Consider the following 26,409-nt stretch of genomic DNA (forward strand, 5'->3'; position numbering starts at 1 on the left):
ATGTATGAGTGAAATCGTATGGTATTTGTCTTTCTCCGTCTGACTTATTTCACTTAGCATGATACCCTCAAGGTCCATCCATGTTGTTGCAAAAGGCAGGGTTTCGTCTTTTTTATGGCTGAGTAGTATTCCATTGGGTATTTATATATCCCAAGATCTTAAAGCTTGGTGGAGCTGGGATTTGAACCCTGCCATTAAGGTCCTACCAATCCAGTGGAAGGTATTGAGGCAAGAGCCCACTTGGGTATTATGGAGCCAGACAGGGTACTAGCAATAAGAAAAATGCTTAACTAAGGCTTGTGTCCTGACTTGAAGCACAGCCCTAGTTGGTACAGTGGTGGTTAGAAGGAAGGTGGACAGGCAGAGAGGAGCTGGGTTGGCAGGTGGAACCGATCTCTGAAGGGTCTGACTCCCCGAAACAGGGAGCAGGGCAGATGGGCAATCCATAGCCGAGGACCACAAAGACTGAGGGGGAACTGCAGGCAGCAAGGACCAGGGAAGGAGACGACGCTCTCAGCATCCAGGGACAGCAGTACAGAGCCGTGTCCTGAGAGGGTCAAGTCACAGAGGCAACAAGTGAGCAAAATTCCTGTTGTCAAAATTGCCTCTAGGAAAGAAAATTCTTAAAAATGGCTGTCAGGGCTTCCCTGGTGGCGCAGTGGTTGAGAGTCCGCCTGCCGATGCATGGGACACGGGTTCGTGCCCCGGTCCAGGAAGATCCCACATGCCGCAGAGCGGCTGGGCCCGTGAGCCATGGCCGCTGAGCCTGTGCGTCTGGAGCCTGTGCTCCACAACAGGAGAGGCCACAACAGTGAGAGGCCCGCGTACCACACACACAAAAAAAAAGCTGTCAGAGGCCAAAGTGCTGTGATTTTTCTCATTAAATCCAACACAGCTAGCTTTTTTCACTAGCATTAGAACAGATGAAAACTAAAAGTACATATATATAAATACTAAAATCAAACTTGGCACAGAAAGATGCTCACACTGTAAGAGGAACTGGAAAACTGAGACACCACCATCCACCTGGTTAATTCAGTTAGTCATTCATCACACATTTACCAAGTCTCGTAGTTGCAAAGATGAATAAGACTGTTACCTCACACTCACTCTCCTGGGCCTCATTGAGTCACGGCAAGTGGAATTCTCCAAACTATTTCAGGTGTTGTCTTGGTCATGTCTCCACCTCTTTTTCCCCTTATTTTTATCAAGCACATGTGGTTGAATTCAGATAAATTACATGTGTAATATATGAACAAGGAAATCCAAGCAGGTGGGTGGCATCTGGGCGGGCAGGATTTTCAGAGAGGCACACTGAGAACCTAGCAGGACACCAGGCCTGGGGACAGGGTCCTGGGCAGTGCTGGGCCAGGATCAAGGGCAGTTACCTGAATGAGACAGGAAGGCCAAGGCTAGAGTAAAAAAAAAGGAAGCCTTGACTTTGGTTGGCCTGGAATTGCAGAAATCCTCTTGCCCTGGAGCAGAGCCCACAGGTGAGAGGAATGTTAAGTGGTACAACTTTTTGCCCATTGTGGAGGCCAGATTAGACTTGCGGAATAACCGTAGAGGAGGGATGTGGATTTGACAGACTGGAGGAGCAGGCGGTGTGGGCACAGGGAACACACAGCAGTGACGTGGAGGTGGGAGACCACAGAGTGTGTGCACCAGATAGTGAGGAGACCAGTTTGGCTGGATCACAGAGGACATAGGGGAACAGGAAAGTAAGATGGATAGACTGTTTGGAGAGCAGGGTGAGGAGTTGGCCGTGGGGAGCTTGTGAAAGGATTGGAAGCCCGGAAGTGATAAACCTTCAGAGTTTGACTCCAGAGAGCACCCTCTGACTATAGGGTGGGGAATGGATGGCTGGAGGCCAGGAGGCAGGGTGGGAGACCGTCACTGTGGGCTGGGTGATAAGCATGCCAGGGAGACTTGGTGAGTGGGTAGTGTCTGCAGAACTTGGGGGCTGACCTAATGTCAGCAACAAGGAGGAAGGCTGGTTAAGAAGTACTCCAAACTTGGGAGGCCTTGTTCACTGTGCAGAATCCTCAAAGGCCAGAGTCAGTGTTACTCATCTTTGCATCTGTAGCGTCTAGCTCAGGGTGTGGCACGTGGTAGGAGTTTGGTAGATGTTTGATGAACAACTGAGTTAATTCATTGGGAGACTCGTGTCATCACTGGAAACCCAGGTACAAGGAAAAGGTTTGAGAAGGGAAGGTTAACAAGTTTATAGTTGATTGTCCTATAAAATTAGAAGCAAAAAAGTGCTTGGAGTTCTTTCCCTTCCCACAAGGCAGGCTCAAGCCATTCACTGTCAGTGGTGCTTCCTTGGGGCGTGGTGGAGGCCTGCTGTCCTGCCCAGGGCTAGGAGCCCCTTCCACCAGGGCAGCTGGCACCAGCTTTGTTTACAGAATGCTGTCACTCCTGGGGCCTCACTGCATCTGCTCAGCGGCCTGTCAAGTACATACAACTATCATCCTCATTTTACAGAGGAGGAGACTGAGGTTCAGAGAGGGTATTATTTACCCAAGCCAGTCTCTGGCGTAAGCAGATTTGAAGGGAAGCCTTCAGATTCCACTGTATCATAACAAAGTCTGACGACTGAAAACAGTTGGCCCTAAGCTTGCTCTCCATTGACTCAGGTTGGAGTCACTGCTTTATATAACTCAGAAAGGGCTGCGGACGAATGAAGTCTCCTTTTTGTTTGTTCCTTTTGTTTTCGTTCTTAGGTGCTTGTGACTAAATTCACTAATTTCGCTGCTGTCAAGGCTGTGTTAAGGAAAATGGGTTTGAACTGCTGTGGTTTTTGAGTACTGGGCTGGGTGTCAGAAACCTTTGCCATCACGGGAAATCCTGTCACTCTGGATTTACTGTCTGCTCCCCACAGCTGAATTCCTCAGCAGTGTGATTTAGCACCCTGGCTCCCCATCAACCAGTTTTGGCATTTATTTGAATGCATTACCCCACTTGTTTCCATAAACTATTTTACAATTGTTTAAAATAAATGACTGTTTATTTCCACAAAAACCATCTGTATTTCTTTACAGAGCAACAGATAACTATGTAAAATTCGGTAATGTCACAGTGACTCAAGTTAAGAGAAACAGATTGGATTGAAAAATTGGATGCTAAGGGACAGTGTTAAAGATTTCCATTCTCTCTAACAAGTGATATCTGGATTTGAAGGAAGAAAAAAATATTTCTTTTTTACAAGTAATATCTGGACTCCTTTCTCCAAAGGGAAGTGCATCCACACCAGCTAGATGGTGACAGGTTATGCACTCTTAGCACTCCTCAGGGTGGTGAAGCGTCTGGCCCTTCCAGCACCCTCCCCGCCTGAGCTGGTGTAAGAGAGTCTCCTTTCCAGTGGCTTCCAGCCTTTTCCAAGTTCTGAAGTTTTAGGTTGCCCAGGCTTTACCTCTTCTCGTTCTGATGTTAACGTGTTCCATTTAGGCTTGTGTGTGGTAGCTCAGATCACTCTGGTAGGAAGCATGTTAGGACAGGTTGCTGTGGCTGGAGAAGACGGGCCTGGGTAAGGGAATGGCCTGATTGGGAGGCGAGACTGGCGCATGTCAGTGGGGGTCTTCCATTCTCCAGCCAGTGTCCAAAGCTTGATCCACACTAGCTCCACCCATCCCCAGGAAACCCAGTCAGATTTGGGGCACTATTGGGAGTATCCAGACAGAGGGGACATTTGGAGTCAGATGGAGGTAGAGCTTAGGAGCAAGAGATGATCAGGAGGGTAGGCAAGCAGGCTGGGCTTCAGGCTAGTCACCAAATATTCACTAACAGCCCTTGTACCGTGGCCATCCTAGGAATGCAGGGATACGAAAATGTGCTCCCACCCTCAACTTGGATGCAGCAAGTACAAGAAACAGGCCCACGCAGAGCTCTTTTTAGTATGAGTAGCACAGAGGAGTCCCGAGGCAGTGGCACCTGAGCAGAGTTTTGACTCCTCAAGGAGAGAATGAGTGCTAGAAAACTGAAGTAGAGGGAAGATTATTCCAGACAGAGGGTTGAAATGACATAGTTTTGGAGGATATTTCTGGATTATTATGTCATTAGGTGGGAGGTGGAGAAGAGGGAGATGAGACCAATGTGGCAGACCTTTAGAGGTTCCAGCCCCCTTCTGGAGAACTAGAAGCACCCCTGCCCGCCCGCCCCCCCCCCCAGTGCTGCTTAGAAAGCAGAGGCAGCAACCTAGACGCATGACTTATTGGATCTTTGGAACAACTCTAAGAGGTAGGTTCTGTTATTATCCCTCTTTTACAGATGTGAAAGTAAGGCACAGAAAGGTTAAGTGAATTGCCCAGGGTCACACAGCCAGTAAGTGGTAGAGCTGAGAATTCAAACCCAAGCAGTCTAGCTTATAACCCTTACACCATACCCTCTCAAATGTTGTGGGGTCAGCAGAGGTTGCAGAGGACTCCCTAGACACACATACACACAAACACACACACAATATTGAGCCTAGGGCAGGAATCATATCAGACCTTCTCCCAACACCTGGGCTGCAGGGATGGACTGCTGACACACCACCTCTTGTCTCAAAGCCTGAATGGAGGAAGGCATCAGGACTGCTGTAGAGGGAGGTTGAGGAGGCCAGACAGAGACAGTATGGGATCACTCTTGTTTTCCACAGTACCATCCAGAATCCATGAGGAGGACAGGGCAGGCATAGCTGTCCAGACTAGGTGGGCAATCTGACCCTTGGTCTGTGGTCATTGGCTCTCTCTGTGAATGGCCTCTGGGCACCAGCAGCCCAGCCCCAGATGCTCCAGTCATCTTCACCTTTGCTGCCCAGCTCCTTTGAGCAGCTCTGGAAACCTCTGTGGTCCACTCCGTGGCTTGACTTAGGACCACGGGAACTCCTAAACAGGCTCTCTGCCATTTTAGTCCCTGGCTGCCAAACTGTTTAGGTGTCTCCCCAGCAGCCACTGAGCCCACATGATCTGGGAGGAGGCTCCAGGGGCCACAGTCCCTAGTCTGATCCTGCTGGAATCATCTCTAAGATTGTTCAACCTCATTTTTTAAAATTGGATTTTTAATGACAGTAGTAATGCTAATCATATGCCCACTGTCAAAAAGCCAAACAAGATAGAAGTCTATAAAGTAAAAAAAAAAAAAGTGAAAGCCTTCATCTTTGCTACTGCTGCATCCTGCACCCAAGGTAATTCTACGGTAACAGAATAACCGTGAGAGCAGTTTGGTTCATATCCTTCCAGATTGTGCGTGTGTGTGTGTGTGTATGTGTGTGTGTGTGTGTGTGTGTGTGTGTGTGTGTTTTCAACAAATTTACATGCACACACAGATATAAATGCACATATATAGCTGGGGTTTTACTTTATTAAAATGGAATATATACTATACATTCCATATCTTTTTAAATTTCATAATGTATCATAGAAATCTTCCCATGTCTTATTAACTTAGCTTAATTTTTTTAACAGCTCCATAGCATCCCAGTGTACAGATACACCATATTTATTTGATAGTTTCCTACTGGAGGATATTTAGATCGTGTGCACTTTTTACTATTGAAACAGTGCTGCAGTGAACATCTTTGAACATACATCATTGTGTGCTTGGAGTAATGTTTCTTAGGCTAGAGTCCTTCATTGGTCAAGGTTGTTCAATTTTAAATGCCACCTTGTTGAAGTCATTCTATTTAACAGAGATTATTAAGCATGTACAAAGAATCTGTTGCTGTGCTGGAGCTCTGGGAGTAGAGTTAGGTTTTTTAGAAAGCCTCTCCACCCCCATCTTCAAGAGTGCCCTGATTGGGAGGCCGGGGGAGAACAACGAAAAGTAGACAGCAGTGCTTCTAATCCAGCCTGCTCCGGGCACTGAGAGGAACACGGCCCGAAGGAGGTTGGGGTGAAAGAGCTCTTGATTCTGACAGGGAGTCAGACAGGGCTGCAGAGAGGAGGGAGATGGCCAAAGGTGTGCCTCCCGACTCCTCCCAGGAGCCCTTCTGCAAGGCTGGATGTTCAAGAAGAGATTTGTTCTCAAGAATTACGATGCTCCTGCATTTTCTCCTGCACAAAGAAGGAAATCTCAGCTGTACGCCCTTTCCTTTCCCCCTCTTGGCACTTTCTGATTGATGATTGGAAATGATGGCAATACATAAACTATTTTTCTTTTTATTTTATGACCTGGTAATAGCAGTAACATATTTCCAGTAAATGTTTTCTATCGCAATAAAAAAGTTGTAACAAGACTAGAAATGGGTATAGTTAAACCCTAAAGAAATCACACTTTCAGAACTGTGGATTGAGGCAGTAACTCTGTAAATCATTTAACTTAGAAAAAGGCCCCCTCTCCCCGCAACAAAATCAGGCAAGCGGATGGTGTTCACTTGAAGTGCTTGGCAGACAGGTGCCTGCCATGGGGACTGAGGGGCTCTCAGTTTCAACCCCCTCATGTGAGACCAGCTACCCACCCTCTCTTCCTCCTAGTTTCCCACCCAACATCTTCACTCCTTTCTGAATTGATAAATGATCTCAACCTTACAATTGCTTTTTTTAACCCAGAGATCAAGAAGATTATAGAATGCTCTTTCTGGAACACAGCATAGCAGTGTGGTTAAGAGCACAGGCACTGGACTCACACACCTGGATTCTTCTGGCCTCGCTGTGGACACGTGACTTGGCCACAGTGTTTTTTCTTCCTCTGTAATATGGGGATTAGAATAGGGCCTACCTCATTGTTTTATGATTTGGAAAGCTAATGCATGTAAAGGACTTTGCTAAGGGCCAAGGAAGTCCTCAATGTCAGTCACTGTTGTTATTTTCTATAAGGGCAAATTGGTGATTTGGTTAAAATTTGCATAGTAGTATACAGCTGGCATTTATTGACTGCTTATTATGTCCTAGGCATTGTGTTCTGCATAATCTTTGCAATTACTCCACGAAGGTTTAGATCAACTGACTTGCCCAGTGTCACAGAGCTTTTGTAAGAGAGCCAAGATTTTAACCCAAGTCTTTCTAACTCCAAAACCCACACTTAAACTACCACATGTCCACCTTCTAGGATTAGATACTCACAGCAGGAACAGAGGTGGTTACACTTTTTGTCTGTTTTTGTTTTGAGCAGTGAGTTTCAGTTTTATTTGGGGACCTTACTCTCTCCCCTGGGAGACAGCCTCTCAGATAGTTCTGAGGAACTGCTCTGAAGAGGTACTGGAGGAGCCAGGATATACAGGAATTTTTTGGCTGGGAAATACAAGTAGTCGTGCAGACACCTTGGTAAAAGATTACTGCTAATCACAAAACCAGATATATCAAGATGGTTACACTTTGAATAGTTCTGCCTCATACCGGACATGTCCTCCTTTGGCTGGTAAAGATTTGAAGCTGATAATGCTGAGAGCCTGTGCTCTTAGAACTCCAGGGCCAGGCAGAAAAGAAAAGAAGCATTTCCTTTCCCTAATTGTAGGCAGAGCCGCCTGCTCCTCAGCTGATGCTTGTTTAGGCTCTGTTACTCCTAAGAGGATGAATGGCTGCCGCTTCTGTGTATATGGTGTCCTTAAACGTGCTCTAAAAATTAGTCCTTTCCCAGCCTTTGTCTTTAATTTCTGATTCTAGCTGACACCTTCATTAATGGTCCGGTGCAAGCTTTCTGTCGACTTGAAGACTACTGTGTAAAAATGGTTTTGCTGTCCTATCAATAATGGTCATAATTTCCCCAATACTCTCATCAGCAGTGAATTGAGTCTTGCAGCAAAGAAATGGAAACCCCAGTGCAGTGGTTTTAAAGTGATTTGTCTTGCAGACGGCGTCCTATTTCAGTAAAATCAGGTCAGTGCAGCACTGCTGGGTCAGATGTAAGTCTGATACAAATTAGTTGGAGGAAATTGATCATTCCAACCTTAGGTTATTTTTAGCTTCTGTAGCTTCTTAATATCTCTTTTTCTTTGTTTACATTTGCTTTAATAAAGTTTAATCATCATTGTCTCCTCAGTTTCAACCAAGCCTTTGATAAAAGGAAAGAATGCTGTCTCCCCACCCCATAGAAGCAGCCTTCTCTTCACAGTTTTGGGGTTGACTCCAGTTGTAACATTGTTTAAACACTTAAACCCACTCCTGCTCATCTTCTCTGGCCGACCCCCTTTCTGGGGTTTGTTTATTGCACAGACTGACCCCTTGACCAGTCTGTTCTTCATTGCTATTGAAAGTTAATGGGGGCAAAATTGCATTCCCAAACATTTGAACCTGAAGTGGCCAGGGCCGAACTTAGTTGATCTCTGGTGATCGGTTCAATTTAGTTACGATTTTTTGCCATTAGGCTGGGGCTGAATGATGGTGATTTGGTTGAGGCCAAATGTCTGAAGAAAATTGGCTCTCTGATAAGAGTGCTGTTATCAGAGGGGGCTACCTTCTCATTTACATTTAGATGAGTATTGATTATTTATTTACTCAGAGAAGTGAGATTCGTTTCCAATCTTATCTTTCTCCTCTCTGCTTGTCAGCAGAAAGAGAGATAGAGCTCCTGACATCAGGCCAAGATAACAGCACTTTGTAGTAAAGATAAAAGTTGGAATGGGCCTTTTTCTAGTCTTGACTGAAAGGATAAGTTTTAAAAATTAGAACTGATGGGTCATGCTTTCAAAACCTTTCCTGAAGGTTTTGCAGTTTAACTAGGCAGGAGAATTGGTTTATTGGAACAGCCTTGGTCTTTCTTCTTTTGTAATAGGAATGGTATTTAATTTGATTATATTTGGCTGTTTGACTGAGAGCAAATTATATATTGGCTTGGAGGAGGATAAAGTGTGACCTTACTGTCATGTCAGCATGTTCTTTTTTATTATTTAAATTCCAGATTATCCAGTCCAAGCCTGGGCGGGAGTATAAGCTACTAGTGGTTATCACTTGAATATGATTCGGTGCTTGTATTAAGATCAAACAGAAAATGATTACAGTCACCCCTAGAGGAAGAGCTATCAGTGATGGAGCTGTCACTAGATGCGAACATTTTAGCGTAGCTGACGTTAGGGCTGAGCTCTGATATTGACGGCGTCAGCTTGTCGGTTATGGCTTTGGCGTTGGCTCAGTGAGGGACTTGGGACTCAGCCGGCCCCTGCCATAGAGCAGACAAGTCTTGGTACGGCCTGCCAAGCAGGCCTCCCTGCCACCAGTCTCCTCAAGCCCGTTGTTGGCAGTGCCGCCAGGAGAAGTGTACCAAAGTATAAAGCTGATTGTGTTACTCCCCTGCTCTGTGAGCATCTGTTGCTTATAAGAGAGAATCTAGACTTTGACCAACAGTCTGGGCCAAGCATCCCAGCGCCAGCTTCCCCTTGAAACCCCACAGAGCCTAGGCCCTTTGCACGCAGAGTTTCCCTTGGTCCACGTGGGCTCTTCACTACCTCCTTGCCTTTGCACATTCTGTTCCCTCTATAGGAATGCACTACTTCCCCTGCCCTCTCCCGGCTCCCGGTCCTCCTTCAAGACTCAGTTCAGATGTCTCCCCCTCAGAGAAGAAGTTCATTGTCCCCTCTTCTGTATTCCCACGGCACCTTGTCCTTGCCTGGGGAAGAGCACTGACTGGGACTCTTTGACAATTTCATCTGCTCGCGTGTGTCTTGCCACCTCCCCCAGCCTGCTTGAGGTCAGGAATCATTGATTATTCATCTCTGTGTCTGGGACATTGTTGATGCTCCTAAAATGTTTGTTAGATGAATTATGGATGACATCGTAACACCACAAATCTTTTGACATCTGTGCTGCCGTGGTTTGTTCAGTGGGTTCTGACATTTACTCACCATTTTTAGACTGTATTTGTAGGAGCAGAGAGACTAAGGAACTTTAGGAATCCTGGCTGCTGAACAAGTCTCCGATCTTAAATGCTGCTTATAACTTAAAAGCAAGCTTGTTTAAATAGATCTGCATGGCCTCCTACCCCACACTCCTACCTTGGACACACGTGAGAAAGGGTACGGACATCTGCTCTGGTGCCAGTGTTCCCTGCCACTGTGTATCTTCCCTTAACGCGCTGTTAGCCTCTTGTGACTCTGAGGTTAGGCATTCACCTAAGCCTCACCACAGCGGTTCCTGCTCCTTCCTTCTCAAGGAAGTTGTGTTATTCTCATTTTACAGATGAGAAAATACACAGAGATTGAGTAACTTCCCCAGAATGCATAGTGAGAGGGTGCAGACAGAGGAGTTTTCTACTCAAAACCCAGCTTTTCCTCTTATTTGCTCATACTTTTTCTGGCTACAAGCAGCTCTTTCAGATTAAAGCAGCTCTTTAAGCTGGCGAATGGAAAACAGCCGACGTGAAGGTGTATTCATGAAAGTGTTCAGCCTTTTCCTTTATCATTTTCCAGATAGGTGGTCCTCCAACTTGTTCCCATGCTCAGCAATAATAATGATAGTTTAATTTGTTTATATCCCACTTCAATCCCAAAAGCAGTTGGAATACATTGATGGGATTAAAAAATGAATGAATTGAAAAACTACTTGAAAGAAAATGGAAATAAAGGTCCAGAGGATTAACTGACACAGAAATGAGTGTCCAGTCATCACACATTTAGTGCTGAGCTTCCTCCTGGGCAAAGGAGAAGGGAAAACAGTATCAGTTAGTTACAAGATTTATGTTAAACTGTCTAAAGGTACAGAATAAGCTAGTTGCTCTGAGGCAGTACAGCTTTTCCAGATAGGGAGGTCTGAAGGAGGTTTCTCCCATGGGCCTTTAGAAATAAGATGCAGGGTGATAGGGGCGTATGGCTTCTCTCTCTTTAGGCTTTTGCCCTTCCTTCCCGTTAGATTTCAACTGTCAGCTGGCTCTCTGCTGTTAAAGAATGGCATGCCACATGCTTTTATGTTTCAGTCAAGGATTAAAGAGATTGAGGAAGCTGAACTGAGCGTGTATCCACCATCCAACAGATACTACAGATTTTCTTTGAAACTTAGGTGTTAAGATGTTTGCCTCGGGTTTACAAAATCCCATAAAAATCCTGCCTGGGTATTATAACTTGGAACCCTCCCAAAGTGCCCAGAGCAGTATTGTGTTCCTAGACCATTCGGTGATGTGGTTTTACTGCAATAAATACATCATCGGAATGCCCAAGCAGGTTTTCTTGTTGCTGCAGAGTAACTGCTTCCCAGAATCTTCCTTTTGTGTTCTCCTCTGCTGTGAAGGAGAGGGTGTGTAGCGCCATGTGCAGCTGTGACATTTTAAAAACTCTTTCCAAAGGGAGGATGTTACCTTGAGAACTGTGTCCTATTTGGTGTGAAAGAGCCTCTTATATTTTTATATAATCATCTCTTTGGCAAAAGTATGTTAATAGAAGCTGACCTCACAGCTTGTCTCTATAAAATGGCTTTTGGCTGCTGCTTTTCTCTCCTCCTGTGTCAGCTGCCTGAAAATTAAATTAGCATTTGCTAGAAACTATTGTCTGATATATAGTAGGTCTGGGTTGTCATAATCTTGATTGTCATCAACAGACATATATTAAGAACTTATGAGTGAGCCACTGTGGTATTTAATATGTAGACTGTAGGCCTGGTCAGTCCTAGGCATGAATCCTAGCTCCACCACTTCCTGTGGGACATTGAGCAAGTTATTTAGCCTCTGTTAGTCATGGTTTCTTCCTCTGTAAAATGGGATTCAAACTCTTTACATCCTAAGATGACGAAGAGTAAATGAGACGATCTTTATAAAAGGCCTAACGTAGTACCTGGCACATAGTAGGCCCTGTTCTGTTATGCTCTCATATAAAAGTCTGATGATATGGCTGATGGTGATGATGATGATGGCGGCTGACACTTAAATAACACTATTAATGTTCTAACTGCTTTACAACTGTTAACTTATTGAATCCTCAGACAGGCCTATAAACTAGGTGCTATTATTAGCCCCATTTTATAGATGAAACAGAGAGGTTAAGTAAGTTGGCCCAAAGTCATACAGCTAAGTTTCTCATCCAGGACTAGACTGAGGCAATTTGGCCTCAAGTGCATGCCCTTAATCATCAGGCTGTATTGCTTCTAATATATACCCTGCCTCTCATTACACAGTGTGACCTAAAGTTATCAATCTGGCCTTTCCAGGGGAAAACGTGCAAAATAGTCTTTCTCTGTGAAATATCTGATCCAGCGTTTGGGCAAGAATTAGGAGAGAAATTGAGATTTGCAATAGGCAGTTTTCTGTTTGGGTCTAGATCTCAAGTCTCATCTATAGCTTAACTACCCTGCCTTCCCCGAAGTTAAGACCCATCCGTCCTTTGCTAAGTTCAGAAGTGGGTTTCCAAGTTGTTCCTTAGCTTTTATGGAAGACCATGGAGTCCCGAGAGTGGAAGATGATGCGGAACCTGTTACTTAAAAAACTGGGCATGCATAGGAATATTCTGAAAGACGGGGAGAGAGTCTTCCTGGATGGATGGAAAGATAAGGTGATCCTGTCTTCATAAGGAACCAGGATACAGCCATAGCATGGGATATTTAGCATGTGTGGATTTCATTAAAATAAATTATTTCAGATCATTTATCATAGAAATGAATGTATAGAAACCACAAGTTAAGTAATTTAGAACCCAGGTGAATCCATGAATCTACAAAAAATATATATACTTAAGGTACAAACTATGGCTTTTTATAATTAGTCTGTAATTTACAGTTTGTAAAAGGAAGAAACCTTCAAAATACATAGGCTTTAGGGCCAAAGACCCTTGGGTTTCATTTTCCCCTCCTGCTTCCTACCTGTGTGATCTTAGGCTAGTTACTTCACCCTGCCAACCTTCAGGGTCTCAATCTGTCAAATGAGGATAATAATATCTGCCTCTAAGAGTTGCTGTGAGGATTCAGTAAGCTAACATATGCAGCATGCTTGCATATAATGGTCATGCAGTAATTGAGAGTCATCATAATATAATGAATATAATGAAGCCGAATAATACTTGGCTTCAAGGAGAAAGTCCTAAAGCTACTTTTAGGAAACAAACTATTTTAGTAGAAATATCTACATTGACATATGCACAGTGCCATATATAAAATAGATAATCAACAAGGATCTACTGTATAGCACAGGGAACTCTACTCAGTACTCTATGGGAACCTATGTGGGAAAAGAATCTGAAAAAGAATAGACACATGTATATGTATAACTGAATCACTTTGTTGTACACCTGAAACCAACACAACATGTAAATCAACTCTACTCCAATATTAAATAAAATTAAAATAAGTAAATAAATAATATTATAGTCCCCCCCCAAAAAAAGAAAAGAAATATCTACAAAACCCAAGAAATAAGAAAGTGAATATGGAATGGTGGCATTTGTGGCTTAGAGAGTGATGCGGGGCCTTGTGTTTAGGGATAAAGGGCCCTTCCTAGTACTCCCTGCCTCCTCTGGTTTCCCCCGTCCACGTCTCCCAGACAGCTACAGGGACCAAAAGGAAAAAGAGTACAAAGGAGACCAGCCTGAAATACACCTTGATGTGGCCAGGCCTTGGCTCCCTGAATCAGGAAAGGGGTGGCTTGCTTACCATCCAGTTGTCAGGTAGGCGAACAGCTCTAGATGCCCAAAACCCTATATATACTGTGCCTAGAGAGATTACAGGGTTACTTAAGATGAAAGTATTGATCTACATAAACAGATGGTGTCTAGTTTTGATTAAACTATTGCAAATGAAAGACCCATTGGAGATGCCACAGGGTGTGGTAATTACAGTATCCTCAGAAAAATGGCACAGTAAGAAATTGGAGGGCTTATAAGTATATACGATGTTTTAAAAATTATAAAAGTGAAAAAAAAGAAAGAGAGTTCCCTGGCGGTCCAGTAGTTACAATGCAGGCTTTCACTGCCGTGGACCCTGGTTCGATCCCTGGTCAGGAAACTAAGCCGCGGCACGGCCAACGGGAAAAAAAATTATAAAGGTAGCCTTTATTTAAGTAATTATAGGAAATTTGAAAAATACAGGAAAACACTAAGGAAAAGTAAAAACATTCATTATCCCAGTATCCAGTGTAACTACTATTCACATTCTGGAAATAACCTTCCAGTATGTACCCCACCCCCCGCCATGACTTTACATATATTTTTCATAATTACAATCATCTTACACATATTGTGTTATAATTTGCTATTTTCATAAAGTAGCATATTATAAATGTGTTCGATAAAATCAAATACTTTTGCAGCATCACTTTTAATATCTCCATGGTATTTCACAATATTTGTTTAATCAGTTTCCCTGTTGTTAGATCTAGGTTATTCCCAAATTTTGACTATCATTAAAAAATGAATTATTGTAGGTAAACTTTGTACCCAGATTTCACTGTAAAGTCATAGGAGTGGATATCAGTGCGTATATATGCTATGTTGCTGGGAGATCTAGGGGTGGGACAGTTGGAGATTAACAGGCCAGTGTTTTAGAAAGCAGCTCTCTGGGTTCAGGGGTGGTTCTCTTCTCTCTAATGGGCTGCCCACAGCTGTGAAAGGTGGGTGTTAGGGAGGGGGGGCGGGCAGAGCTGTTGGGGGAGGGATCATAGGAATCTCTCACCAGCTCTGTTTTCTTAAAGTTCAGCTGGGCATGACTTTTCCGTGATTATTTCCACCAGTGAGTATGAAAGCATCCAGTGATGAGCAGCAAGCATGCTTGGTAATTGACAGATGTCGGCACCGACAGGTGATGGGTAGTGGAGAATAAGAATTATCTGTATTTCCATAACTTTATTTGCTTAATATTTTTGAAATTAAAATTGAACTATGGGGGCTTCCCTGGTGGCGCAGTGGTTGAGAGTCCGCCCGCCGATGCAGGGGACACGGGTTCGTGCCCCAGTCCGGGAAGATCCCACATGCCACGGAGCAGCTGGGCCCGTGAGCCATGGCCGCTGAGCCTGTGCGTCCGGAGCCTGTGCTCCTCAACGGGAGAGGCCACAACAGTGAGAGGCCCGCGTACCGCAAAAAAAAAAAAAAAATTGAACTATGTATAATGTTGAACTACAATACCTTCTTGACCTGAATACAGTGTATTAGAGTTTATAAGAATTGTGTAGACTTCTGAGCATGTATTACCTTAAATAGTTGTATGTGTCTTGAGCATTGTTAACTTAGTGAAGGTTTAAAACCTGTAAGTAGTGTAAAAAGGACTGAATGTATGTAAGAACTCTGATAATTGGCAGAAATGCTAATGAAATACCAATTAGAGGAAGGATCAAATATACCATGAAAGTGAACTGAAACTCTACAATGCTGCAGATGAACTTAGAATGTGGGGGAGGAGAATGACTTGAGATGAGTGAAATGCCTCAGACTGATGAAGGAGAAGTGTTGGATGTAAATAATCAACAAGTTGAGGACAGCTGAGGAACACATCTAAAAATACGTGTTCCACCTGGAAGCCCTGTAAGGCCTCTGATGCTTCATCAGATCTCTCACACCTCTGCTGTCTGACCAAACAGGCCTTTCATAGTCAAAATAATAAGCCAGTTTCTTACACCTCTAATCTTTCAGTAACCATTAACAACAGGAGCAGTCTTTTGAATCCGATCATTGGACCCCGTTAGGTGTTATCTGAGAAGAACAAGATTTGTCATTTGGCTTTACAAAGAAATACATGAATAAATGTATAAAATGCCCCAGTGTTTTAAGATCTGCCAGAATCCCTTTGTGATGCAGGGTAACTGATATTCCTGGTTTGCAGTATTATTGAACCTCTGCCTCTTGTGTTTTCATAAATATTTCAACAAAAATATGAATCAGCAGCCACTTGTCCTTCTGTCATCATAACCCAAAAACCTGGAATTTATTTTTTAACCCCATCTACGTTTTAGAATTTTTTTTGCATTTTTGGACTGTCATTATATTCGAGTTCTAAACATACCTTATTCCTGCTTATAATTGATTATTCATTATCGTATAATAATTATTAATAAATAATTTTGTAGGACTGCCTCCTATGAGGCAGGTACATTACTACGTAAGCATTTTTCCTGTAGCATCTCTAATCTTCACAATAATCCTTCAGGGTATAAGTATTCGCACATTACATATTAGGAAACAGAGATTCAGAGAGGGTAGGGTACCTGCTCATATCTGGGAAACCATCGTAGCCACATTGTGATTCCAAGTCAGTCTGACTCAAAAGCTTTCTATCTCTCATCCTGTTTTGGGGAGAACTGAGTAAAAATAGACCTGATAATAGAACAGACAAGTGTGTGAAGCCATGTGGAAAAAAAACTCAAACTCTTCCCTCTTGGATTGGGAGACCCCAAACAGACTTCAGTGTTTTCCTAATGTTTTATCAGCTTTTCACTGGGGTGTGGTGTTTTTCCAATGTTAAATTCACTGTTTCAGACTGCCTCCCCTCCTCCTGCCCCTTTGATCTTCCAGGCCCTCAGTACCGCCTGGAGAAGCAGAGCGAGCCCAATGTCGCTGTGGACCTGGAGAGCACTTTGGAGAGCCAGAGCGCCTGGGAGTTCTGTCTGGTCCGCGAGAACAGTACGTTGGCCTCCTCGCTCCGTGCCTGCTTTGTCCGTTGCAACATGCTTAAAAGTCCTGTATTTGGGAATACTCACTGGTCTGGCCTCCCTAGGCTGATTTGAGGTGACTTTGTTTTCCAAGGCAGACATCAGCCTTCATGCCAGAATTGTATCCCAGAGTGAAATGATTGATTTCATGCTTTTTGGGAAATGGTCTGCATCCTGTTTAGCCCTCTGTGATTAATATTTATCTGTTAAACTGTATCATCCTAAGTTAGGAACAGTCCTGGAAACAGTTTAGAAATATGAGGCCTTTTCTGTGGCAAAGGCTATATTGTATATAAAGCAACTGGCCCTGTCAGTATCACTGTTCGGTCATCAGGTTTTAGAAAATTCTGGCCATTTTCATACTCTTGGCTGGAGGCAATGTAGTAGTTCCTAGTGCTATGCAGAAAGCTTCTTTAAAAGTTCAGTTAATTTCTTTCATTCACTCTTTAGAGTTTCAGACTTATGAATTTTAGCCATTCCTCTCCTCTACACTCCTATTGACTTAAGGGGCAAGTGACATGTGAAAACTGTGATCACAACAGCTGACTCTCCATCATTCCTGCTTCAGGGCTTTTACGCAGGCAGTTTCTTCTGTGTGGAACACTTTCCCCTACTCTGGTTAACTTTTTTATCCTTCTTCTCACTTTAAATGTCACCTCGATAGAGGCCACCTGTGATCTCCCTGTCCCCTCATTGCCTAAACCTGACCCGTTCCTCATTTGGGTCCCCTGTTATATTCCATCATAGAGCATACTACTTTTTTTTCATTGCATGTATTTCTGTTTATAATTATTTATTTTTCCCAATGATTGATTGATGTCTGTCTCTCACACTAGATTGTCAAGTCTTTGAGGGTATCCCATACCAGGTTGACATTCATTAATTTAGCAAATATTCTCTCATCACCCACTACGGGCCTTGTCCTGCGTATAGTAACTCTAGTGGATTCTGTTTCAAAATGTTTCATGTTGACTCCATGTTATACGAATAAGATAAAATGTTATTTGTTAGGATCTTGATATATATTTTGGATGTATAACACTTACACATGCAAAAAAATTTCAGATAACAAAGTATCTAAAGTGAAAACTTTTAGCCTCTCATCTCTCCCCTAATTCCTCTCCCGGAGACAACAGTTGTTCCCAGTGATTTTGGTGTCTTTCCAGGGATCATCTAAGCACATGCAAACATATTCTGTATATGTATATGAATGTACCCACACAAAGACATATATATACACACACGTATTTCCCTCCTTTTATTTCTTTTATTTAATTAATTTATTTATTTTTGGCTGCGTTGGGTCTTCCTTGCTGCGTGTGTGCTTTCTCTAGTTGCGGCGAGTGGGGGCTACTCTTCGTTGCAGTGCCTGGGCTTCTCAATGCGTTGGCTTCTCTTGTTGCAGAGCAAGGGCTCTAGGCGCGCGGGCTTCCGTAGTTGTGGCTCGCGGGCTCTAGAGCTCAGGCTCAGTAATTGTGGTGCACGGGCTTCATTGCTCCACGGCATGTGGGAATTTCCCGGACCAGGGCTTGAACCCTTGTCCCCTGCATTGGCAGGCGGATTCTTAACCACTGCGCCACCAGGGAAGCCCTTCCCTCCTTTTAAAAACAAAATGGTAGCAAACTGTCATCAGTGTTCTACATTTTTCTTTTATCATTGTAACAGTATGTCACATAGAGAGTACTCCATATTCTACATCAATCCATATATTATTCCGTATATAGATTTACCTCTTTCTTTTTTAACTGCTGCATAGTATTTCACAGTATACTGTGATTCCAAATTAGATGTGTCTTAGGTTTGTTTAGTTTCATTTTTTTTTCTTTTAAGTTAAGGTTCTTATACTAGGAAAGAGAAGCTATGAGGATTGGTGGATAAAGATTTGAAATCTGAGCTCTTGTTGTCACTCCACTTCTAAGTACGAGCATAGTCTTAATTAAGTTGTATGACCTCTGTCAGCCTCAGCATCCCCATCTTAAAGGATTTGCAAGATACTTTCAGTGCTTGCCTTTGAGTCAAAATCACTTTGTTAGTGAAAGAAGACCGTACCAGCATTTACAAAGTGTGCCAGGCAGTCCATGGTTTGGAATCAATAGACTGTTGAAACTAGTCTTTGTAAAGTGGAAGTAAATTATAAAAACAATTTATTCTTTTTATAGAAAAGATTTTTTAAATTTTTGTAAATAGAAATTTCAATCAAGAACCCATATTGTTCCCCAGTAGCTACCTATTAAGAAGTTAGATTGAGACAAAGAAAAATATTTCAAAAACAGAATTTTCTTCACTTCTGTTGCTATATTTGATCAGCACAGGCTTGCTATCCTTAAAGCCATTTTAGAAGTGAACTAAATTATGAGCATCTATTATGCAGTGTTTAAGAGAATATGCAATCAAGCCAGACTGCCTCAGTTCACATTTTGGCCCTGCCACTTACTGGCTGTGTGACCTTGGACAATTTACTTAACCTCTCTTAGGTAGTTAATTTACTTTCATAAGGCTGATAGGAGGATTCATAAGGCTCTTAGAAGAGTGCCTGGCACATAATAAACACTCAATAAATATTAACTGTAATTAATAAATAACAGAAGAGCAGCATCCTGTGGCTCACAGAGCAGATGAGGCATGGATGTGGAGGTCTGGAATCATAGAACGGTCAGGGCCCACAAGGAGGTGTGTGGTGGGGAAGGGAGTGATGCAGAATGGAGGGGAAAGGAGCGTGGGGGCCAGAGCAGATGTATAAGTCTGTGTCACAGGACCAGAGAACTTAGAGGCAGGGTACTTTCCAGCAAATGTGCTTTGGTGTCCCAGAAGAGGTGTACCTATAAGTAAAAACATTTGATCGAGAAGACTGCCATAAGAGTAGATATAAGCCCTTCAGTTTTTTTTTCCACAGGGGGACAGGGCATGGCTTTTTATACCAACCGCATCAAAGGATGTTTTTTTAATTATTCAGGCCTTCTATTGTAAGGCATCACGCTAGACATTTTGCTCTCTTGTGTAATTTTCACAACCACCTTACAAGATACTATTCTAATTGTGGCGAGAGGTTGTGATTTGCCCAGAGTTAGCTAATCAGTAAGTGATAGGACCAGAATTCTAAGTCAGCTATCTGACCCTGAAGCCCACCCTGAGATTGTTGATAAAACAACCTAAATTTTCAGTCCTAAGAAGGGTGATGACAGTTGTCTTTGTACACTATGAGAGAGAAGCTTGCGAATGAAGCTAATATGATAAGAGTTTCTGCCTAGGGACTGAGAGGTAGCATTTGTGCTTGGATCTTGGCCTAAGTAAGAAAACGACAAGCCAAAGTCCTTGGGCTTTCCAGTTTGGACTCTAGTCTGATAATCTCCTACATCCTTTAGCCAACTGTCTGCTAGAAGCTGGAATCAGACCAGAAGGAAGCCTGAGTACATTATGGAGAGGATGTAACATTATACGACTTCCATTCTTGTCCAAGTGTCTATATAAATCCTGGCACCAGATTGAACCTCAATTTCGTTTTCTGCCAAATGTTGCCAGTGACCTTTTCCTTTACCCACTGATCATATGTGGGTAGCCTTAGAAGCCTTCTAAACCAGAGCCTTAGAAGAAAATGCAGCATGAACCAACCTATCGATTCCATAGCTTTCAGAGAGAAACTTGGGAATTTCCCATCATCAGAGCTAAAATAGACCTGAAATTGAACCCTCTTTATGGAGTGCCACAAAGTGTCAGACGCTGTGTCTTCCCTGTTTTATCAGTCACAAGTGTGCCTACATAGTAGTTCAGCATAGTGCTTAAAGCACAGTCTTTAGAATGAGGCAGACCTTGGGTGGACACTGCAGCCTCTGACATAGGACAAATCATGTCACCTCTCTGAGCCTGTTTCCTGTGTAAATGGAAGTGGTTGAATCTATTTCACAAGGTTGTTGTGAGGATTAAATGAGATAGAGGTGCTGTTGTTATTAGGCTAGAGTGGTCATCATCTTTATTTTATAGAAGAAGAAACTGAGCCTTTAAGGTGGTGATTTGCTCATCATCCCGTGAATAATAATTAGGGGGCCTAGAAGAATGTGTCTTCTGTCCATTAAGTCTAGTGAAAGAGCTGAATCTAATTATTTTGTTTCCTAAATAGAAGTTGCTATAGAAAGGGGATTCAGTTCTTTAAACATCAGTTTAATCTCCTTTGATCTCTTTCCTTTTCAAGGAGGCCTTCCATTATTTCAGTACCTTCATGAAGTTTCCTTAATTTAAGGCTATACTAAGGAAGAGCTTCAACTCGAGGTGGGCAGTCACCCAGACAGCTGGACTGTGGCAGGGGAGCATATCTCTGGGTCTCAGTTTGTGGCCTCTTTCGCCTCCTTTAGTTTCTCCTTGAAGACCCAGGAGAAGAGGCCGCTCCTCCTAGAAGCCTCCCCAGACCACCTGGCTGCCATTCCCTGGGCTCTGGTAGAGTCCCTCTCCTTACCCCTCTCTGATCACTGATTCCACTGAATGGATTCGCCCACTCCCACACTGGACTGTGACCACACACCCCCATCCACCAAGGGCAGGGCCTGGGTCTGAGTTCCCCCTGCATCCCAGTGCCTGTGGCCAGGTGTGGTTCATTCCCTGGGAGGGAGGGAGCCTCCTGAGTCCCTGGCATCACCAGGCTGCTCACTAGGGCACCGAGGGGCAAGTGTGTGATACCGTTTAAAAGGAACTTGGGCTTTGGGTGAGCGTCTTCAGGTATAAGGGTTTCTACGTGGTGGTACTTGGAATTCCCCCCCCCCACCCCCCTCCAATTCACTAAATAAAAAAGCAACTGTAGACAGTGAATGACTGCTTCTCCTGGTGTGTTTCCATCTCCTCTTCGTGGTGCTTATTCTTAGTGGGCCAGTCCCTCCTCCCGTGTGTGCTCTTTTTGCCAACCCTGGAGACTCCCTAGTGGTTCTACTTGACTTCTGGAGGGTTTGCCTTCTTCAGTTACAAATTACTAATCTCTCGAATTTCTATCATGTGACTTAAGTACCAGGGCTTTAAGCCTCTTTTATTGTACCACAACAGCAGTCTTCAAAAGCAAAAAAAATGTGATCCTGCAAATAAACTCTGTTTACAAATGGAAATGACTTGTGGTGTTCATGGTACATATTTTAGGTTGAATTACTGCTGAAAGCCAGTTACGTGTCTGGCTCTGGTGGGGGGAAACGTGTTCACTGTAAGGAATTTTCTGTATGGGTGAGAGTTTTTTCAAGTAGATATTGGATAATAGCTCCCTGCTTGCTGCACGCTAACAATTTAAATGGAACAGAAACATTATCCCCGATGCCAGAATACCAATGTGTCTCCGCCTCTTGCTGTCTGGTTGATGCGGGCTGGTTGGCAGTGTGTTGTAGGGGAAAGGCAGGATGTTTGAAGCCACAGCGTGACCGTAGGCAAGTCCTTCTCTGAGCTTCATTTCCCCATCTGTAGGGCTACGCTATAGGAAGAAATCCCTACCCTGTACAGCTGTTATGAGGATTAAGTTGAGATTGTGTGCCTTAAATGCACGTGGTAAAGTGCAATGCCCCATGCAAGAGCTGGCCATTCCCAGGCTTTGTGTGCCCAAGACACAAAGCGAGTGTCTGTGCGCAGACCCCACGGCTAGTCTGCGCTTGTGTGTGTTGGCCTTTTCCCTCTAGACGCTTAGACTTCCCACAGGTCCCTTTGGGCAACAGCCTGCACCAAGGGTAGGTGACACCTAGGACAAAAAACAGTGCTGATCTGAACTGGAAGCAAATTTGTGCCCTGTCCACACCTACTTCTTCAGTAGTGAGTGCATTGTGCTATGTGGGCTGAGAAATTCCACATGAATTGCATTTTTCACTCTCCCCCTTTCTTGAAAGTTCCCCCCTTTTCATTTTATCATTAGGTAGTAATTAGTATTCAAGGGAAATTGGTCTTAATATATTAAAATTGGTTAAGTGCATTTAGACCTGTACCACAGCCAGTGTCTGATTGGAAAATGTAATTGGGGACTCTGTGTATGTAATTAATTGAATTACAATTAAGAACTTTCATTAAGCGATACACTGGTACATTAGAGCAGTAAGGAAACATGTTTGACGAGCCACAAACCCTGTATGGGCTCTAAGTGGGGGCACAGGGATTTGCATCCCTCTGGTAGGCTCCTGGCCCTAGAATCCGCCCTGTAGCCCCTGACTAATGGTTTGGTAATGCATCGGGTGACATTTCTGCAGTGACTCCCCTGATGGGAAGAGGGGTTCTTCCAGCATGTGTGCCCTCATTCTCTGACTCTGGAGTCAGAGAGAGAGATGCCTTGGCGTTGATCAGATGTTGCAGTTCTTAGATATTTTGTCATGTAAATTGTCCAAAATGCCCCGGCTCTTAAGAAGACTCCGTTACTTTTCCTGTGTTTTGAACAGGGGCAAAGACACAATGGAGGAAAAGGAAGTGATGGGAATTCTGACATCAACCTAACTTCCAGGCAAACCTGTAATGAGCCAGTGGTTCAGACGCTTGAATGGTCATGCTTCATCCTGTACAGGCTTCACCCTAGACACATATTTGTTCATTCATCCCCCAAATATTGACGGCCCCTCCTCTGGGCCAGTCGCTGTGCTGGCGCAGTAGAGGATACACAGCCCCTGCATCATGGAGCTCACAGTTGTGATGAGCGCTGTGAAGGGTATAAAAGAGTATATAGCAGGGGCCTGGAGCTGGTGAGAATGGGAGAAGAAAGCTTCCTTGAGGAAGAATAAAAAGGAGTTATTCTGCTAATGAATAAGAGGAATGTTCCAGGCCAAGGGACTGCTTGTCCAAAGGTCTTGAGAAAGAGCTAGGTATATTTGGGAATGAATGAATGGAGTGGAATGAAATGAGCAAGGGAGAGAGTGCTGGAAGATGAGACTGGGGGACAGGCAGGAGCTTGAATGCAGCGCTGACACCTCCCCCACCCCCACCTTCCCACCTCCATGATCCGCTCTCTTTAGAAATTCTACAAACCAGAAATCGTTTCTTTCTGATCACCTCATAAAACAAGATTACCCTGATATATTGAGGGTCTGAAATCTCCCTGTGGAAAGTCTCTGACTCCAAGAGTTTAATCAGTTAGGCACTGACAGCAAGGATCCCTACCCTGGCTGTAGCATGGCAAATTCAGTGAAGGGTGTATCCTACAGTACGACCCTGACGGCTTTGAAGAGATTACCGCAGAGGGGCAAGCAAGTGCGCGTGTGTACATTATAGTATATCACCTATGGATTATTTTTTAGAGACCAGCAAAAATGACTAGTAGCCAAAGAGAAGTGTTTAATAGAAGAGAAGTTTGGGGCTTATGAGTCTTTGGGGATTTAAACGGCCTTTGGAAAAAAAAAAAGTGATGGATGTAGAAAGCTAAAGGAGAGTTTTTCCTCCATGACTCACTCACACATCTAGCTTTGAGTCTTACAGAAGGAGTAGAGGGAGTTAGGTTTTATCCCTGATTGTTTGTTCTGGCAAAGGCAGGTGTGATTGTGTTCTCCTTAGATACTGCTATGGCCCATGGATTTGTACATTCCCAGCCCATCCAAGGAGCATTTTACCCAAGGGGTTATGTGGTGGTTAAGGGCACAGTTTTGGAATTAGACCTGGGTTCCTTTCCTAACTCCAGCTTGTATTAGTTGTATGGCTATACTAGCAGGATGACATTCTGAGCCTTATTTTTCTCACCTGTAGAAAGAAGATAATATTATCCAATTTAAAAGAGCAGTGAGAAATTTAAATGAGATAATATATGAGATAATATATTTATTGCTGAGCATAATGTCTGGCATATATAGTAAGCATTCAGTAAATGTTAATTGCTCTTGGAGTTGTTGTTGAGGCAGGATCCCTGTCTGGTAGGGCATCTGAATTGAAAACTAGGAATGGTGTGTTAGGTTCTAATAACCAAGGTAAATACAAGGGATGGTGTACAAACTCAGGTACTGTTATGGCTAACCTGTGTGGCATCAACCTCATTCAGGCTGCCAACAGCATTTATTGAACATCTACTGTGTGCTCTGTAGGATGGAATGTTCTTGCCTCCAAGGAGCCCATGGTCCAGAAGGGGAGTACAGATGCTTATCGTGTAAGAGACTTATCATGAGAGCCTTCAACAAAGGGAGACAGGGTTTCAGGAAAGGGATCAGGAAAGATTCCATTTGGACTAGACCTTGAAGTGTATTAATTTTAAAGAGTGGAAAGGACATTCTGGCCAGATGGTATAATCTGAACAAAATCCAGTTTAGCTGAAAAAGGCATTGTTCTATGTGGGGAGTAGCAATAAGCCTGCAAGATAGAATGGGGCAGAAGGTATTTTGTTTACTCTTCATTCAGCTGTTTGCACAGCAGTATTTTACTGTATGCTGACTCCTGAGATGGTCAGTGCCTATCTCTGAAGACTTCTCCCTCTCCACCCCCCACCATTTTATTTTCTACTATTCCCCTTCACAGACTCTTTACACCAGCCAAATGCAAACACTTGCTGCCATCCTCCTGTGTTCCTGAAGCACTAGCACAGCTCTGGCACACGATTGGTGCTGGGTGACTGTTTGCGGACTTGGGAGGAATGGTCAACAGGGCCATCATTGCTACAGAAGAGTGTACCTATGAGGTAAGGATGTAGCAAAGGCCCTCGAACTTCCAGTTGAGTTCTAGACTTGGCGTAGATCTTTTTGGAGATGGAAGACGGAAGTTGCTTTAACTTATACCTAGATTAGCCCTTTCAGACTTGGCGTGAGACTCATTGAACCATAAAATGAAGTCTGATGTTCCATGTAGTTTGTGTCTATGAACATAAGACATCTGCCAGAGGCGTACAGTGAGTTCATCTGAGCTTTGATTTAATCATCAGTGCTCGTTTGTCTGAAAGACAGTCACGTATGTACCTGTAAGTATCTCCCTCAGTTTCAGTGAAATCACGAAGTATATGAAAATGCTTCTTAAACAATATTAGTTGTAATTAGCCTTGATCTGATCATGTGGCAAACAAGCCTGTCACTCTAACAATGTGTGTACAGGCTTTCTGTTTGTTTTTGTGTTTGTTTTCAGGTATGTAATACAGACACAGAGCTGTAACTGCACTTTTCTGTCCCATCATGGTTGTCCAAATGGGCATCCAGGAACAATGAAAACATGGCATAAGAACCAATAAAGGCAGCAGTTCTCAAACTTTTGGGTCTTAGGACCTCTTTAGACTCTTAAAATTTATTGAGGGCCTCAAAGAGCTTTTGTTTATTGAGTTATATCTATTTATTAGGAATAAAAACTGAGAGATTTTTAAATATTTATGAATTCATTAAAAATAATGGTAAATCCATTATATGTGAACATAAATAACATTTTTATTAAAATTTTTAAAAATAAAATAAAAATACTTTCTTTTAAAAATTTAATGATAAGAGCACTCTTTTATTTTGGTTTGGGGTTTTTTTTGTTTTGTTTTTTTGTTTTCCTTTCTCTGAAAAGCATTTATTTTTGTTCCACCAGGAAGATAAGTTATTGACTAATCTCCTGAACCAGTGGGCAGTATTTTCTATTTTTGCAAATTTCTGTAATGTTGGCTTTATAGAAGACACCTGGATTTTCATATCTACTTCTGCAATCAGTCTGTTACAATACATTGTTTTGGTTGAAGTATATGAAGAAAATTTCGCTAACATAGATAGGTTGTTGGAAACAAGGGGAGTATTTCAGTAGCCTTTTCAGATAATAGTGCATATTAATATTTGTTGCTATACCAAAACTCAAGTGATAGTTTCCTAAAGGTTGGTTGCAATGTGGAATCAGAAACATATCAATGAACTTTTTTTATTACTTTGTGCACTTGTAAGATATTAGGCATGAAAAGGGCAAATCATGTCTTACTGTTATTATTATAAAAATAGTACTGAGGTTATGGACCCGCCTCCCCCCACACCTGGGGTCCTGAGCTGCACTTTGAGAACCACTGACTTAGAGTTT

The 26,409-nt window shown here is 43.2% G+C and overlaps 1 protein-coding gene across 2 annotated transcripts in view; it reads left to right on the plus strand.

Annotated features, from left to right (window-relative positions):
• MAPKAP1 (MAPK associated protein 1) overlaps positions 1-26,409 on the plus strand; it is a 236,967-nt gene that overhangs the window by 161,502 nt on the left and 49,056 nt on the right. The window contains exon 9 of one of the 2 annotated variants that reach the window (XM_067743307.1): positions 16,331-16,438. The exons of the other annotated variant lie outside the window; for it this stretch is intronic. Coding sequence (XP_067599408.1) covers positions 16,331-16,438 — 108 coding nt within the window. The remainder of the gene's footprint in view (positions 1-16,330; positions 16,439-26,409) is intronic. 2 annotated transcript variants of the gene reach the window in all.

The sequence above is a fragment of the Pseudorca crassidens genome, chromosome 7 (genome assembly GCF_039906515.1).
Source record: "Pseudorca crassidens isolate mPseCra1 chromosome 7, mPseCra1.hap1, whole genome shotgun sequence".
In the NCBI taxonomy this organism is placed as follows: Eukaryota; Metazoa; Chordata; class Mammalia; order Artiodactyla; family Delphinidae; genus Pseudorca; species Pseudorca crassidens.